The sequence below is a fragment of the Abramis brama genome, assembly GCF_963993115.1.
Source record: "Abramis brama genome assembly, chromosome: 8".
Lineage (NCBI taxonomy): Eukaryota > Metazoa > Chordata > Actinopteri > Cypriniformes > Leuciscidae > Abramis > Abramis brama.
In genome coordinates this window covers 28,478,053-28,494,817 of record NC_139970.1, presented here as the reverse complement: position 1 = coordinate 28,494,817, position 16,765 = coordinate 28,478,053, and the positions used below count along the sequence as shown (strand labels likewise).

The following is a 16,765-nucleotide window of genomic DNA, read 5'->3' as shown; positions in this document are numbered from 1 at the left end:
GCTGCTGCTGTTCAAACTTTCCAAATGTCCAAACATGGTTGGTTGACTGATAAGATTGTGATTCCTATTTCATTACAATGGCAGGCCATTTGCCAATTTAGCAAACATTACAAACATTCCATGTCATAAATATTTATGGAATATAACATGTCTGCATTTAGTTATTGTGCAAATTGTAGACAATTGTACTTGAACACGTACCAAAACACATGCAATTTGCTTAATTCAAATCTGATGTGAACAAGAAACTAATTGTTCAGAAACCTGAACTTATTGTTTTGAGAGAAAAAAAAAAGTCTAATTTGAAAATTGAACCAAAGCGATTATCAAAAACTGTAATACATGAACTGAAACTAATGTGTACAAACGCATGGCTCGAAATATCTCCTAAGTGCAACACATCTGATCAGCACATTCAGAAATAGTCTGAGGTTTTTATCAGAAAAGGATATTTCAGTAGTTACTCCAAACATCAGTTTATGTACTGTATATTTAAAGTGTGCTATTTAAAAAAAAAAAAGATGAAATCATGTTTGATGTTACGCAAGGTTTATTAAGCATATAAAAAAGTAAATACAAAATTGTCATTACATGTAAGTGTATTTCAAATAAATTCTCATCCACTTGCCAGGTGAGTTTTTTTTTTTTAAGAGACATTTTTTCCATGAGTCATACTATTGATTAAAGTTTCAGTGGAATAACTTTGCAATTTTTTTAGCAACTTTTTTTTCTTTAGTTGGCTTTATTAAAGCTGAGTTTACACCATAACCTATCCCAGAATGCCTCATGCATCTCCGGTTCCTGTGGCCAGTCTAGATAGGTTCTAGTTTTTACCAGCCGGGCCAATCTATGATGGGAGGATAGCAAGCGAGACGGAATCATTTCTAGGAAGACCAGGATCAGAATGTCCCTGTGTTCTACCTGGAGCCTGTAGGTGGCCAGCTGCATCTCCAAAGAACACCAGTTGCTTCTGAGGTAGTTGCGACTGACGAGACAAAGAGTCTGGCGACTTGCGTAGATGCTGTCTGTGATGTTTTCCACAATGTCTTCTCCCAACTGAAAGTCCCGACCGTGAAGACAGAGACGCAGAAACGGAGGGCCGCGCCGCTCTAAGTTCGGAAGAAGTTCCTCCATGACCCAGTGTTCATCCTTACCACTGTAAGACACGAAAACATCGTAGCGGTACTGATGTTTACCATTCACACGCAAAGCCTCTCGGAACCATCCACTGGCAATGTGATAGAAAGGCGCAATGTATTGGCCTGCAAACTTATATGACAGTGTCACAATAATAAAAATACACAAAAAGGCAGAGGTGGAGGCAAAGAACATAAATTCAATTTCAAATGAGCAGGTCTCCTTAGCATAACCAATAAAGTTGAGTTGGTCAATTCCATTGTCAGTCAAACACTGCAGCTCTTTCATGGTGGGTTTGGACATGGCAACCTGCACCTTCCTGTTGTCATTCACCCATGAGACCAGCCACGCATTATCACAACTGCAGTACAGACCCAATCCCAGAACATGGAGGTATTTCAAACTAGTGAGATGTTCCACAAAGTTTTGAAGAATATTGATGTTATCTTTTGGAATGAGCACTAGACCTGTCAATGCCTTTAAATCTTTAGTCAGACTTCCATCCAGAAAGAAGAATCTGCAGTTTGTCAGTATCAGCGTCCGGAGTTTCGTCAGATTGTGAAACATCACGGCCACGTTTGGCTGCTTAGTAAATTCAATGTTTTTCAGTTGTAAGGTTTTTAAATGAACAAGCTGATTGATTACAGCCAAGTCTCCAATATTGTCTGAGAACGTTGAATTAAATTCCAGACTGACGACCGATTGGACATATTTCCCAATGAATTCATTTCCACAGCTCACATATGCTGCATCTATCTGAAGTGTGACTACAGATGTCAACAGTAAACTGCTGCAGTCCTCAACAGTCACATATTGGCCTTTGATGTGTAAGTTTAGGGCCTGATCCAGTGTGGTATTACTCCCGATCACAAGTTGCATTGGTCTCAGGCCTGAACTAATTAAAATATTACTCAAATTATATGGAATTATCCCAAATATATCAGATAAATTCAGCTTGATCCCTGGCGGGAAGTTCAGATCTCCCAGCAGAAGTGTGCAAAGGTTAATAAGATGATGTCCAAATGATTTAGGTTCGATATGAATTATAGGATTTCCTTGGAGATCTAAGAACATTAGTCCATATAAACCACTGAATGTGTGTTGATAAATGTAAGATAACTTGTTTCTACAGAGATTTAGCTCTTTCAAATTGTTCAATCCAATGAAAGCAAAATCTTTTATGTAATTAATGTTATTCATGGATAAATCTAGAGTTCCAAGATCTGAAAAACACTTAAATTGGTTGGAAATTATCCCATCTATCTCATTTTTTATTAGAAACATAAGGGAAATCTGTTTGACCATCTGTGGAAGTGTAGTACAAAGATAATAAAAATCATTTGGTCTAAGCAAAAACTTAATTATTTTAACAGAAGTGAGGTTCCTGAAAATCTGAAAGAACCAATATACATCTAAGAGGTTTACAGTCTCAGTAAATAGATTATTTCTGATCTTAATGTTCTTAACATTTTCACAGCCATCTGTGATATTAGTAGTAGGTAGCGAGTTAATAATACTCTCATAATGAATTTGTAAAGACTCAATCGAATATAACTTTGCTGCTGTACAAAAGTCTTCAAAGTGAAGTAGGCCTACATCCACTGTGACACCCAAAGTATTGATTTTATGTACTCCAATTAAAGAAAGATCTCTGAGGAAATCTGCTTTTGCAATAAAGCTAAATTCAAACAGATTTCCCAAAACTTCCAAAGCTCTCTCATCAATATACTCTAATGTCCCCAGATATAATCGTACCTCTTCAATATTTAACACAGTAGATATGTCAGAGGTGTTGAAAATTGAGCAGTTTGGGTACTGAAGTCTGTTTAATGATTGATTTAGAATTAGATGAAACAGCTTCAGTGATTTTACATTTGCCAGTCGACACAGAACCTCAGATATATTCTTCAAACACACTTCGTATATGTATAATTTTTGCAAGTGAGGAATTGTTTCAAAAACATTTGGTGCCAATAATGATAATGCATACTTTTTAAGATACAAACTATTAAGTGAGGGAAGGTGACTGAAATCAAGAGCTACATCACAACAGCCTTCTAAAGCGTGATATAAACTTAATGAAGTTACATTTGTCAAACCGTTAAAGGCTTCCGGAGGAATCTCTGAAAAACATCCAGTAATTTCAAGGTAATCCAGTGAAACAAAACGTGCGAATGAGTCTGGAGCCAAGGCACCGTGATAGTTTTGATCCATCTGAACACATAGGTTCCGTAAGTTTGATGGAAGTCCAAGCAGGTCTTCTTTAACGTCAACGACACGTTGGCAGTCGGCTGTGTTTGTTTTTCCAGCACAGGTTGTGGCACTAGGAAACTCTTCCACATCACTGTAGAATAGACATTTGTCAGCAGGCCAAGAAGAAACACAAGGCGTCTTCAGAAATAGTATTAGAAATGAGAACAGAAGCTCCATCTTCAATTCCTCAATGATCTTTATAGCTTATGATTCTTCTCTTCTAGGCGTTGTCTCTCTTTTTCACTGGAGTTAATTAACCATGTCAGAACATTTGAACAAGATATCAACTTCCCTTTTATGTGGCCGAATTTAGTCAGTTGCCTTATTTCTCTGTGGTTTTAACACATGTATGAGAGCTTAAAGGGACAGTTCACCAAAAAATAAAAATTCAGTCATCATCAGTCATGTCCTTCCAAATCTGTAGGACTTTTTTTATTCTCATAAACTAACTCTCATTATAGTAGACCGTCTGCTTAAAATCTGCTGATGGTCCCAACAGACATTCGTCTGACTGACTATAAGTAACTTTTCAACTATGTCAACTTATTCTGCTAACTCTATCCTAACACTCTAATGAGAGTTAGTTGGCATGTAGTTGCAAAGTTACTTATTGTTATAATGTCTAAAGTGGACCATCGAAATAAAGTGTGACCAGAATGTCATACAGGTTTGGAACAACATTAAGGAGAAAATGATAACAGAATTTTCATTTTGGGTGAATTATCCCTTTAAGTTTATATTTCTGAAAGACTTCAGTCTAAACTGATTATTATTCAGCTGAGGAATTTCATCAAATTTCCTGCTATTTCTGAGAAAGTGCATTGTGACAGATGCAATATTTTCAGAGCAATTCACAACAACTAAGGGCTATTTTACAACAATGACCCTCATGAAGGGGTTTAATACACACCCAATATAATCAAGCTATGGTTAAGTGCAATTGTAAAATTTTACAGAATAATAAAAACTTGAAGTCTGCTAGGATAAAAATCTGACAACACATTTAAATATTAATTTATTTAAGGTGTTTTCTTCTGCATATAAATATCACAAACATATTAAAAAGTAAAACATATTGTTTGAAACGACAACATCTAAAACATTTGATATATGTTAAGCAGTAAATGTTTAAATGTTGAAAGTCAATTAAAGCAATGAAATGCTTTTTTTTTTTTTAAAAGAAAAAAAGAAAGAAAAGTCCCATTGCTTTTGTTACCATATAAGTGGAAATGTCCCATTACTCGAACATGGTAAAAAAAAAAAAAAAAGTCTGTATCATACATAAATATTCTAAAAAGCAAAACATTTCTTAAAGGTCTATTACAATTATGTGTATACAAAGTAACATTAAAAAAATTAGCTTACATTCAACGTACTGGATATATGTACTGTATGTTATCTTAAATTATTAAACATTTATCTTCTTTTTTACACCGGTGGAATACTTGCATTTTTTTAAAGGCAAGACAAGTAAGTGAATTTCTACAATGTATTAACTGAATGTTGCTGACCAAAGACAAACCCAAATACACAGACCTGTGGATAGACTCATTATAAAAACATCTTTGAAGGTTTATATAAGGTTTATATATATATATAATGTAGGAAAGTGCATCCAGTTGTGTTGACTGGGGTCGACTTTAACTCTTCACTCTCTTGAATAGCTTGTTTACAGTTCATGTCTCCAGAAGATCAGCGTTGACCAGTCAGGCTAGCAGAAAGATGTTTAGCTCACAACTTTGTACCTTTGTCCTTATCCTGAGAGTTGCCATTCTCATCACAGTGAAAGCCACCATTCTCCAAGGCGTAATTCTGCTTATTCTGATCCTCAACGGTCCTATGTGTGCCTTCCCCATCCTCGTCCGCCGATATCTTCTGCCTACAGCGCTTCATTGAGTAATGGACTGAAAATACATACAGAGGTTTATGATATGGAATTATCAACTCTTCAAAATCATAACATGCTTATCCCCACAGTCCCCTCTCATATTGGTAATGCTTAAATGCAAAGTGAACAAGAGTTTCATCTTACTTCCCACTGCAAACCCAGCCACAACCAGTTGGAAGATACTGTAGATTAAGGGGAAAGCGAACATGACCTCAAGCTCTGCAGGGGTGAAGGACAGCTGGGTAATAGTACTTGCCAGCTGGGCGTTCTGCATGCCGGTTTCTAATGCGATGGTGCGGCACCTGCAATCATGTTCACGAGAAATAAACCATCAGAGAAAACAGCACATGTGCTTGTGTCAGACATTATGCCACTTTTATTGATGCCTTAGAACATGTGTGCTAACTGCTCCGAACAAACCAGCTAATGCTTTATGGGAAAACAAAGATTTTTACCTGTGCCAAGGTTGTCCCACAAAGCGTGCCAGGAGAAAGCCCAACCCAAAGCCGATAAATGGATAAATGGTACCGATGATCCAAAGCGAAGGAGAAATGGTCCATGAGGACTGATACAGCACACCACCGATGACTGCAATGATGATGATTAGGAAGATTCCCACCACGGATCCCACCTATACATACAAATACATAACACAAGTGAAGCAGCATGGCATGCATAAGAATTTACAACATTAAATGCAGAAACAAAAACACACCTTGAGGATCTTTTGGGCTGCATTGGGCCATCTATGTTTTGTGTATATCCCAAGACCGACAGGCACAAGCAAACTCACTAACGTGATCCCTGGAAAGAACATAAGTCCAATTAAGATACAAGATCAAACAAATACATAAAATGGAAAATCTTAAGTCATTTGAGGCCGTTTTACCGATGCTGTCGTAAGGGATCTGGATAGCATCGCCTGAAGTCCAGACTGTGGTGTAGATGAACAGACAAAGAGGCATCATTCCCAGAGCCAGGATTGAAGAACATGCCGTCATGCTGATGCTATAGGCAGGAGAAATCAGTGTATTTGTTATACAGTAGTGCTATAAATAATGACTTTCTGTCCACAAACTTAGAATATGTTGTTCCTCGTGCAGTTTAAACATTTTAGGTCTAATGTGAAGGAAATCCAGAACAATAAGAATTTTCTACAATATATTTAATCATGTTCTATAATATAATATTATTTTATTACTATACTTATTATATCATCATCCTTATTCTAAAATAACAGTTTATAAAATAAATCAAATACTATCATTCTACAATTCTAAATAATTTTAGAAACTATAATTTTATCTATAAATATAATTGAGTAAAAGGTTAAAATATCAAAATATCTAGTTTAGCCTAGTAGACATTTTATGTGAACAATGAAAGCAAACCTACAAATGACACTGCTGCATTAAAAAAATAAAAAATAAACAGAGCCTATGTTTACACAGCTCATTTCTGGGAACTAATGTCTTCACTGTTACAAGCAATATAACAATAATGATAATGAAAAAGTCAACAGATTGACAGTCTCACCTCAGGTCCATGTCTCCGTCAAGCCAGTAGCAGAAAACATTGGAGCTGGAACCTCCAGGGCAACAGCCCATAACTATGATAACTACAGCCTGGACTGGAAGCACGTTGAAAATCAGTGAAAGCACAAAGGCTGTGAAAGGCATGATGCCAAACTGGCACAGGAAACCGATAAAAATGCCCCATGGCCTGCGGATGTGTACCCAGAGCTTTCTTGCCTCGACGGTGCAGCCCATTGAAAACATGACCAAGGCAAGCATGACGGTAAGCGTGGTACTCATCACCACGTTGAGAATGTCATTGAACGGATCTCGCGGCACCAGGCAGGATGTGCCCGAGCAGATGGTGGCATTTTCAGGGCATGTGAGCTCTGGTGTGCACATGTTGAAAAACATGATTTTGAATGAAGTGGTGAAGAATTAAAAGTAGAATCCTATAGGGTCAATGGCATATAGATTCCAATGGAGAGGTTGCGGGGATGAAGCTTCTTGCAGAAAGTGAGCTAAAATTCCAGAGTGTTTCTAGACATTTTCTTAAACACCTTTTCAGCCTCAGTTCCCTCTTTCCTGCATCCCGGGTAACAAAAAGTGAACTTTTACTTGTCCCTTAGAGCTTTAATATATGCCTGGGTTATATAAAATTCAGAGGAAAAAAATTTTGAAAAATAATTAACTTACTGCAAATGTTTTATGGGGTCAGTGTCCAAATGCCAACACATAAAAAAGAGAGAGGACGAAAAAAAGAATATCATTGTCAAGGTTAAGTTTAGGCACAATAAATGCAATTGCACCCTCTTGCAATTTTATAACATTGTGGCACTTAAATTTTATTGTTTTTCTCCAGGTACAGCCCTGCACCATCACCACCCCTGCTGTTGTAGAGAAGACATAATGCCTACCTCAAACAATGGTGTACGTGCATCAAAGATCATGGATTAAAAAATGCCTGTAGTATTATTTTTTAAAGGACACATTAGAGATATGACTAAAGAAATGTATGGTGCCTCACTCACTCACTCTCCTTTCAATACAAAATGCGCACACATATACCTTTGGGCACACACTTAAACTTTAAAAAATGAAACTGTATATGTTTATATAACTGATTTAACCCTATGCCTTCTGTAAGGACACTTCAGTGCAAAGTTCATTGATGGAATTGGTGCATACTGTTCTCTAAGGGTATGTAAAAAAATAAAAACATAAAAATTAGCTTAATGCTTTTTACTCTCTGTTCAAGGTCCCTTTCAGTTGTTATTGTTAAGCATAATTTCCCACTCATAATTTTAAAAAGTTTAGTGCAGCTTTTAACTCTGGGTTATGAAGCCCTGTTCCAGGGTTAGCATGGCTTTTGTTTACAATAAGCATTCATTACACTATGAGACTGATATCACCATGACTTACTATCACAATGAGGGTTTTCAGAGTAACATTTTTAAATCTACAAGTGTGAAAAAATATTTCCTGAATATTGTTTATAATATTTGGCAGATTTAATGGATTTAAGTGTCTATGCAATTACAAGTTGTACACTTGTCAAATGCTGTACTCGTCCAAAGACGATAACTTTGTAATATACAAATAAGAATGTTAACCTGACTTGGTTACCAAAATTAAGGTCTTGTCCACAATAATACGTTTTTGTTTGAAAACACATCTTTTTCTCTCAGTTTTGGCCTTCCGTCCACACTGAGACAACGTATTTAGCAGCAAAAACAAAGCTTTTTGAAAATGCTCTCCAAGGTGAATACATTTGAAAACGCAGTTTTCGTGTTGTAGTGTGAATCCCAGAGAACTGGACTGAACTGCAGGTCATAGGAGGGATAGGGGGGATAGAAATGTATGTTATGTTATAATGTATGTTACTTATGAAAACGGAGGTATTTAAAAAAACGATGACGCAAGTTTAGTCCTGTGACACATATTGACACATTCATGTGTATTGTGCCTGTTATGTGCTATTCACTATCACACAGTTGCTTCATATCACAGTCCTGCAAAGATGACAGAAAATTCACTCGTATTTGATGTCCTGCAGCAAAACGTTTTAGACCAAACATACAAGTGAGTGCTACCCGGACGCATCAGTGAATGGTGAGTTATTTAGCTAAATAAAATAACCCTACCAGAAGAATTGTGTGATAACTTGTTTGCGCATGCCTTGTAAGGTGAATTTAACGTTTTCCGACGTTTCAGTGTGGATGAGAAACTTTTGGAAAACACTTGAAAATGCTAGTGTGCACGGAGAGCGTTTTGAAACGAAAACTCAGTTTTCAAATCTATCCGGATTGATGTAGACGTAGTCTAAGTAATGTCCAAAAAGTGTGTAACAAGGACCAAAACACATAATGATTATAATAAGCCTGGAAGATCAATTTCATGAGTAAGAAGTCCAGTTGTCATCCATTCACTGGGTTTAAACCATTTGCTGGGATTTAGGTTCATAATTAATTAATTCTACAAAAAGCCCACAGTTTTAGAAGAACAACTGATCTGAAACTTGAGCTTTTCATCATATCATGTTGATAAGTTTTGGTTTAAGCTCAGAAAGCAAGGGCAGAATTTAAAGTTGAACAGATTTAATGCAACATTTACTGTCATTTTATTAGGAAGAACAAATATTCTAGTTGAATATACAGCAACAGACAGGAATGAGTCAAATATGATATGACTCAAATATGCATGTTGTAAAATTACACCATAGATTCCTGGATCATTCAGTGAGTTTATACAGGAGCTGCATGAATCCTGAAACCAGTAACAATGTGATTCCTGCCTTTGCATTTAAAAATAATACATAGATTCAGCAAGTATTTAATCATTCATTAATCATTATCAAAGTGGTTTAATTCACAGTTCACACCATCCCAGATAACATTGCAGCCAGGCCTCAGATTCATCCGCGATATGTGACATGGTGAGGCAGTGCAGTACAATCACAACTGTTTAGTGGTAAGCTGTACATTTCCTGTTACGTGGGCTATGAAACACCTGAGCAGGTAAATCCCAGAGAACTGGACTGAACTGCAGGTCATAGGAGGGAGGGGGGGATAGAAATGTATGTTATGTTACAATGTATGTTACTTATCACCTTATCGGTGAAAAACTGACTTCCTGTATTGACACAACAAAGCCAATGCAACTGTTTCCAGAACTCCTAGCCTTATCTTATCATCAGGTTGATAACCATCTGACCACATTAACATATTCCTCGCTCTTATAAAACTACAGGTCAGAAGATACAGTATAACAAGATTTATCTAGTTGCTGGCGATCAAGGGAACCTCTGACAGATGCACACTGACATAAAAGCAAAAGAAGTGATTAAGAATGAGTGTGCATTATAAACTCATCACTGCTCAAACATGCATCAGCAAGATGACACTTGCTGATAGATTAGGAAATGACCTTAACGTGGGCGATAAATGCAGATTATCACACACTCACACACATATACTACCATTCAAAAGTTTGGGGTTGGAAAGATTTTGAAAGAAGTATAATAGTAATACAGTGAAATATCACACTTGATTTTTTTTTCTATAATATAATTTATTACTTTGATGTCAAAGTTGAATTCTCAACAGCCATTACTACAGTCTTCAGTGTCATATGATCCTTCAGAAATCAGTCTAATATGCTGATTTGGTGCTCAAGTGAAATTCCTTATTATGTTGAAAATATTAAAACATTTTAGCATTGTAAAGTCTGTCACTTTTGACAAATTTAATATGTCCCAGTTGAATAAAAGTATTAATTTAAAAAAAAGTACCCCAAACTGATGGTAGTGTGTGCATAGTCATGTGAAAAAGTAAGTGCACCCTCTTTGCATTCTATGGTTTTACATATCAGGAAATAATAAGAATCATCTCGGCAGGTCTTAAAATTAGGTAAATACAACCCAGATGAACAACAACACATTACATATTACAGCATGTCCTTATTTATATAAAAAACAAAAAATAGGCCAAAATGGAGAAGCTATGTGTGAAAAACTAAGGACACCCTTACTGCTTCCATAGGAATTAACAGGGTAAGTAGCAGTCAAGCACTGCTAATCAAATGCCTTTGATTAATTGATCATCAGCAAGGGTGAATATAAAGATAAAAGCAGAAGTTTTGACAGTTTGCTGGTCTGGAGCATTCAGGTGTGTGTTAAAACAATGCCAAAGAGGAAAGACATTAGCAATGATCTAAGGGATTGGTTATAATGGAATCTGGGAAGAGTAATAATGCCATTTCCATCATTCTACAGTGAGGAAGATTATTCACAAGTGGAAAACAATCAAGACGGTTGCCAATCTTCCCAAGAGTCAGACCGTGCACGGCTCATAGAAACTGCAAAAAACTCAGGAACTACAGCTCAGACTCTACAGGCCTCAGTTAACATGTTAAATGTTAAAAGTTTATGACAGTACAATTAGAAAAAAGACTGGATGGCATATATGGCATGTTTGGAAGGGTTGCCAGGAGAAAGTCTCTTCTCTCTAAAAGAACATGGCAGCACTGCTTAGGTTTGCAAAGTTCCATCTGAACAAACCTCAAGACTTCTGGAACAATGTCATTTGGTCAGACGAGACCAAAGTGGAGATGTTTGGTCATAATGCACAGTGTCATGTTTGGCGAAAACTAAACACAGCATATCAGCACAAACACCTCTTCCCAACTGTCAAGTACGCTGGTGGAAGGCTGATGATTTGAGCTTGTTTTGAGCCACATGACCTTTTAGTCATTGAGTCGACCATGAACTCCTCGGTATACCAAAGTATTCTAGAGTCAAATGTAAAGCCATCTTTCCGACAATCAAGGTGTTACAATGGCCAGGGTGAGTCAAAGTCCAGATCTCAACCCAACATTTAGAAAGCTGTGCATAAACAAATGCCCGCAAACCTCAATGAGCTGCAACGTTGTAAAGAAGAGTGGCGAAAAATTCCTCCATAATGACGTGAGAGACTGATAAGGTCAAAACAGAATTTTTTTTACTTCAAGTTACTGCTGGTACAGGTGGTTCTACAAACTATTAAATCATGGGGTGTACTTAGTTTTTCACACATGGCTTCTCCAGTTTGGCTTTATTTTTGGTAAATAAATAATGACACAGTGTAATATGTAATGTATTGTTGTTCATCTGAGGTTGTATTTACCTAAATTTTAGACCTGCTAAGGACCAGATTATTTTTTATTATGTCCTGATACGTAAAACCAAAAATTTAAAGAGGGTGTACTTTCTTTCTCACATGACAGCACTGTGCAAAAGTCTTAGGCACGTTAGTATTTTCATAAAAATACAAACGTGCCTAAGACTTTTGCACAGTACTTACACACACACAGTGGGCTCCACAAATATTGGCACCCTTGGTAAAAATGAGCAAAACTGACTGTGAAAATTAGTTTTTGCCATTTCTTCTCTTAGTCTTCCATTCAAAATATTCACAAAAAATTATTTGTGTAATAAATGAAATATGTTTTTCTCCAAAATATGTGTGCCAAAATTATTGCCACCCCTACTCATTTTAATGAGTAAAAATCTAACTAAAGTACATTCCAATTTACATGGCATATTTTTTATTCCACCTTACTTATCAGGAACACTTAAGAGAAAAGTCATGACATCCTGTTTCACTGGGCTCTAAATATGAAGTGACACACAGGCTAAATTCCTAGTCATATATATATATATATATATATATATATATATATATATATATGTGTGTGTATATATATATATATATATATATATGTGTGTGTATATATATATATATATATATATATATATATATCTTTGGACCTCTGAATCTGAAGGATCTGGAGAGATTCTGTATGGAGGAATGGTCTCAGAGCTGTTATTTTGGCAAATGGAGGTTACATTAAGTAATTAAATGAAGGGGTGCCAATAATTGTGGAATACTGTATTTCAGAGAAAAATAATTATGATAATATTTTTTTTCAACTATTTGAGTTTAATTAAAAATGAAAGACCAAGAGGAGAAATTGCAAAAACAGATTTTCACAGTCAGTTCGGCTCATATTTACCAAGGGTGCTAATATTTGTGGAGCCCACTGTATATATATTCTTTCAGGGCTCAACAATAAGGATGGACTTTGGTCAGCATTTGAGACTTCAGTCCAGGGTTTGGTTTTCTGTGATATTTTCTACATTGTTGTCGCAACATCTGCTGATTTGACATATATATTGTTATCTTGCTGGCGAACATAAACAAGGTTTTGTCAAAACTGACTTGTGATAGTCTTCCAACAAAAGTGTTTATGAATTTATGGATTTAAATAATATCTATATAATAAAAAATAAATAAAAAAATGTCTCATTGTTGAACCCTGTATGTGTGTAAACCATTCTGGATGCAAAATGATTGGCATTATTATGATGTGTGTCTATATATCTCACCTCACAAGAAATGGTTGTGGGAAACATGTGCTGGTTTGATTTTTTATAAAGTCCCGAAGCTGTAGAAGAAGACCCAACAAAGCGCCCTGTCGAGTTCTGTCTATTTTTGTTACAACCAGCTAAAACATGACACAGAGAGAAAACTGGTTAAAACCTTATAAACCTTTGAGCTGAAGAAGTATTTTGTACTTGTTCACACTATAATCAATTCTTATTAGTATTTTTAACCCAATCTTTAGGACTGACACTCAGCATGGATATCAAATCACTTATGTTGTTTGGATCGAGCTTGTGTATTAAAATTATTTAAAGCATTTTTTCTGTTATTTACTACAAAAAAAGAGGGGGAACACTGCTTCCCATCTGAACAAAGCCTTAGAATAAGTTGATCAATGTAGATCAGTCATTCTCAACCTTTCTGACTCCATGGCACCCCATTTTCGTCAACATTATTAGGAAGCCCCACTTAACTTAACTTTTCCAGTTGTTTGTGATTTTCTGAATAAGATTATAATTTTTTTAATAAATTTTTTTACACAATTTCTACCCGATAAAAATATTAGAGCTTGGCATTAATAGAATATAATAGAAAATTCATAGTCATAAAATGTGTAAAAAGACTTTTCCAGGTCTAGAAATCACACTTTAAAAATTAGGCTACCTCATATATCCAGGGTTTTCTACACAGTGGTAACCTGGGTTCTTTAAGAAAAAAGAAAAAGAAAAGATGTGGTAATTTTAGTTTATTTTAAACCATCTTGATGGCCCCTTGGAAGTTTGCAGAGGCCCTGGTGGAGGAGAACCACTGATCTAGGCTGAGATGTTGCTAAAAGTGTATAGTACTCTAACGACCCCTGCTGCACTGTCATGGTAAAAGCATGAGCGATAAACACTCACCACAAAAGGCAAATTGAACTCCTCACACATCTCCACAGCAACTAAATCTGCCTTCTGCAGACCTGCACCTCCATCCACCAGCAAGAACGTCCTCACCAAACTAGATAGAGACACATAAGTAAGGAAAAAAAAAAAAAAGGATAACTAAGACTTCCATATATTGTTTTAAGACAGTTATTTATATATGTTGCTGTATTGTGTTCCTTTTGCCACTAATTGTAATAATCCAGTGAGATTTTTGTATGCACAAGGAGTCTGACAACAGCTGGTATTCTCCACAAGGAGATCTGACCTCACCATCATCGAGTCCGTCTGGGATTACATGAAGAAACAGAAAAAAAACTGAGACCGAATAAATCCAGAAGAACTGTGGTAACGTCTCCAAGACGCTTGAAGAAACCTTCCTGCAAAGCTACCTGAAAACCTATGTGCAGGTGTACCTAGGATAAAAGCTGTTTTAAAAGCAAAGGGTGGTCACACCAAATATTTATTTAATTTAGTTAATAGAAGTTAATTGATAAATAAAATCTACAGTATTTATGTATATACAGTATATATATATATATATATGTCATAACTGACATGAATTTTATCATCTACTACTTATTAAACTCAACACAAGCACACAAGAAGGAGTATCCTTAAAACAACATCAACCTACTTTTGACGCTCTTGAAGGTATGGTTCAACCATCTCTACAAAGTCCCGAGGGGCCATGTGTCCATACCCAGGCATGTCTACAAGAGTAAACGCCTTTCCCACAGTGAAGAAATTAAGCTTTTTGGTGTGACCCTGTGTCAAAATAAAGATTGAGAAGAAGCAACTTCGAAGCACAAAGGAGTGAACGGTGGAGAACATTCATAACATATACACTCACCGGAGTTTTAGAGACTCGCACATCTACCTCTGGTGCAAGAGAGAACAAGGCACGGATGAGAGATGACTTCCCCACATTACTCCTGCCCATAAAACACACCTGTAATACACACAAGCACACAGAGCAAAAATGATGCACAGTTTGAAATGTCGTGCAAACAGAGGGTTACTGAACTTGCAAGGGGCTGCAGGATGACTTAAAATGATTACAATTGTTATTACAAATATTATATTAATATATTACAACAAACTTAATTAAAATGGAAGAAAAACATTCAATGCAGATGAAACAGAAATCATATTTCTTTTCTTTTTTTACCTTCTATAATTATTGTTTTTATTGAAGAACAGAGTTCTTGAAACTTTTGGAATCACAAAATAAATTGTGTTTTTTTATATAAAATAAGTATATTATAGTTCTGTTATTATACTATATTATATAGCCACTTCTAAAAAAAAAAGTCAGAATTTCATTGTATTGGATTATTAAAATTAAATTAATTATGTAAAAGTGTCATCTGCAAACAAACAATCACTTTTTTTCTGGCACTTAACTAACCCTTTTTTTTTTTTTATTCAAGTACTTTGTCATTTGATCAAGTGATGACAATTAATGAAAATTTTCTCTCACCTCTGGCTGTTTAAGAATAGGTACATGGTCCATCCGGACCGCAGAGGTTGAGTAGTCGATAACATGTTTAGAGGAGGGAGTGAACAGTGTCTCTGCCTGACGGAGCTCCTCCAAGCTGGGATGGAAGATGTTGAATTCTGCCTGATTGTCCTGTGAGGACAGGTGCTCCACCAGACCGCTGAAGGGGTACAGAAGACCCTGACGCCTCCTCTCAGAGAGCAGACACACATGTTTAATGGAGGCCTGCCGATGACCTCTCTGAAGGACCAAAGGCCAACATGATCTGTGTGTCTGCAGTAGAGGCTGTGCCTTTATCCTCAGCATTGTGTTAGATGATCACTTCACTCAGTGTGACAATTATTGCTTGATGATGTCAGTTTTAGGATGCACTGCCATCTGCTTCATGTATTATAATGTGTGTCATATACATTCATTGGTACTTTGAGTTGAAGAAGGCTTGCTTGATGTTTTCTGAAATTTAAATCTTTCCACTAAGATTTACTAAATTGTATATTATGGTCCATATCCATCCACGTGTTTATATATACAGTCATTCTCTGTATATGTGATATTCACAAATTCACAAATATTATCCGCATTTAAATCATTTTTACAAATAGACATATGCCATGCACGTGCTGCCTTTTAAAAAGTTTCAAGAACTTATACACAGCAGTGAAACTCACATCTTACTGCAAACCCGATAACATCTTAAATTCACTAGGCTGTAAAATATAAAAAAACTAATCCAAAACTCATTCAAAAACACATTTCGAAATGCTATTATATTAATTCAAGAATATGTCTATGTCAACTGCTATGTACAGAGTGAAAAACAATGAATTGATGATAAATGTGTCGTATTTGTGTACTTGCGCGTGCTACATCAGAACCAATCCGGAAGAAACAAACAAATGAACAAAGGTTCCACCCTGAAAGACTGCGTGTGAAAAGCATGCTGTAAAAAGGTGAAAAGTGAACGCGTGCATGAAAAAGAAAAGAAAAAAGAGAAAGAAATATATATATCTATCATATCATATATATATATATATATATATATATATATATATATATTTTTTTTTTTTTTTTTTTTTTACAAAACCTCTAAGCTTAATTTAAGCATATTTTTCCCCATTTAATTTCGA

At 35.9% G+C, this 16,765-nt stretch overlaps 3 protein-coding genes across 5 annotated transcripts; all 3 read right to left on the bottom strand.

Moving 5' to 3' along the window:
* Positions 1 to 532: 532 nt before the first annotated feature.
* LOC311088700 (uncharacterized protein) lies at positions 533 to 3,683 on the bottom strand. The gene has a single exon (XM_084122956.1). It carries the CDS (start codon positions 3,565 to 3,567, stop codon positions 733 to 735), a length of 2,835 nt encoding a protein of 944 aa, XP_083979082.1. The 5' UTR covers positions 3,568 to 3,683; the 3' UTR covers positions 533 to 732.
* A 737-nt stretch (positions 3,684 to 4,420) lies between these two features.
* Positions 4,421 to 9,261, bottom strand: slc10a2 (solute carrier family 10 member 2). Of its 3 annotated transcripts, none has more exons than XM_084122833.1 (7): positions 7,489 to 9,261; positions 6,815 to 7,377; positions 6,168 to 6,286; positions 5,994 to 6,082; positions 5,734 to 5,909; positions 5,423 to 5,580; positions 4,421 to 5,294 (listed from the first exon to the last, which is right to left on the bottom strand). In XM_084122833.1, exons 2-7 carry the CDS (start codon positions 7,204 to 7,206, stop codon positions 5,122 to 5,124), a joined length of 1,107 nt encoding a protein of 368 aa, XP_083978959.1. In that variant the 5' UTR covers positions 7,207 to 7,377; positions 7,489 to 9,261; the 3' UTR covers positions 4,421 to 5,121. The 3 variants fall into 3 exon arrangements, with proteins under 3 accessions (XP_083978959.1, XP_083978960.1, XP_083978958.1); XM_084122834.1 differs by having other exon boundaries at positions 6,815 to 7,181; XM_084122832.1 differs by having other exon boundaries at positions 6,815 to 9,261.
* A 127-nt stretch (positions 9,262 to 9,388) lies between these two features.
* Positions 9,389 to 16,528, bottom strand: gtpbp8 (GTP binding protein 8). The gene is made up of 6 exons (XM_084122835.1): positions 15,621 to 16,528; positions 14,991 to 15,089; positions 14,775 to 14,905; positions 14,114 to 14,213; positions 13,217 to 13,335; positions 9,389 to 9,834 (listed from the first exon to the last, which is right to left on the bottom strand). The coding sequence occupies exons 1-6, from the start codon at positions 15,942 to 15,944 to the stop codon at positions 9,747 to 9,749; spliced, it is 861 nt and encodes a 286-aa protein (XP_083978961.1). The 5' UTR covers positions 15,945 to 16,528; the 3' UTR covers positions 9,389 to 9,746.
* Between the last annotated feature and the right edge of the window lie 237 nt (positions 16,529 to 16,765).

Excerpts from the sequence above, each read along its gene's own strand:
- LOC311088700 (XM_084122956.1), bottom strand. The coding sequence starts at position 3,567 with ATGGAGCTTCTGTTCTCATTTCTAATACTATTTCTGAAGACGCCTTGT.
- slc10a2 (XM_084122832.1), bottom strand. The coding sequence starts at position 7,206 with ATGTTTTTCAACATGTGCACACCAGAGCTCACATGCCCTGAAAATGCC. Across the intron at positions 6,083-6,167 it reads GATCCCTTACGACAGCATCG|GGATCACGTTAGTGAGTTTG; the intron begins GTAAAACGGCCT and ends TGTTCTTTCCAG. Across the intron at positions 5,910-5,993 it reads CAGCCCAAAAGATCCTCAAG|GTGGGATCCGTGGTGGGAAT; the intron begins GTGTGTTTTTGT and ends TTGTATGTATAG.
- gtpbp8 (XM_084122835.1), bottom strand. The coding sequence starts at position 15,944 with ATGCTGAGGATAAAGGCACAGCCTCTACTGCAGACACACAGATCATGT. Across the intron at positions 15,090-15,620 it reads CTATTCTTAAACAGCCAGAG|GTGTGTTTTATGGGCAGGAG; the intron begins GTGAGAGAAAAT and ends TGTGTATTACAG. Across the intron at positions 14,214-14,774 it reads TACCTTCAAGAGCGTCAAAA|TTTGGTGAGGACGTTCTTGC; the intron begins GTAGGTTGATGT and ends GTCTCTATCTAG.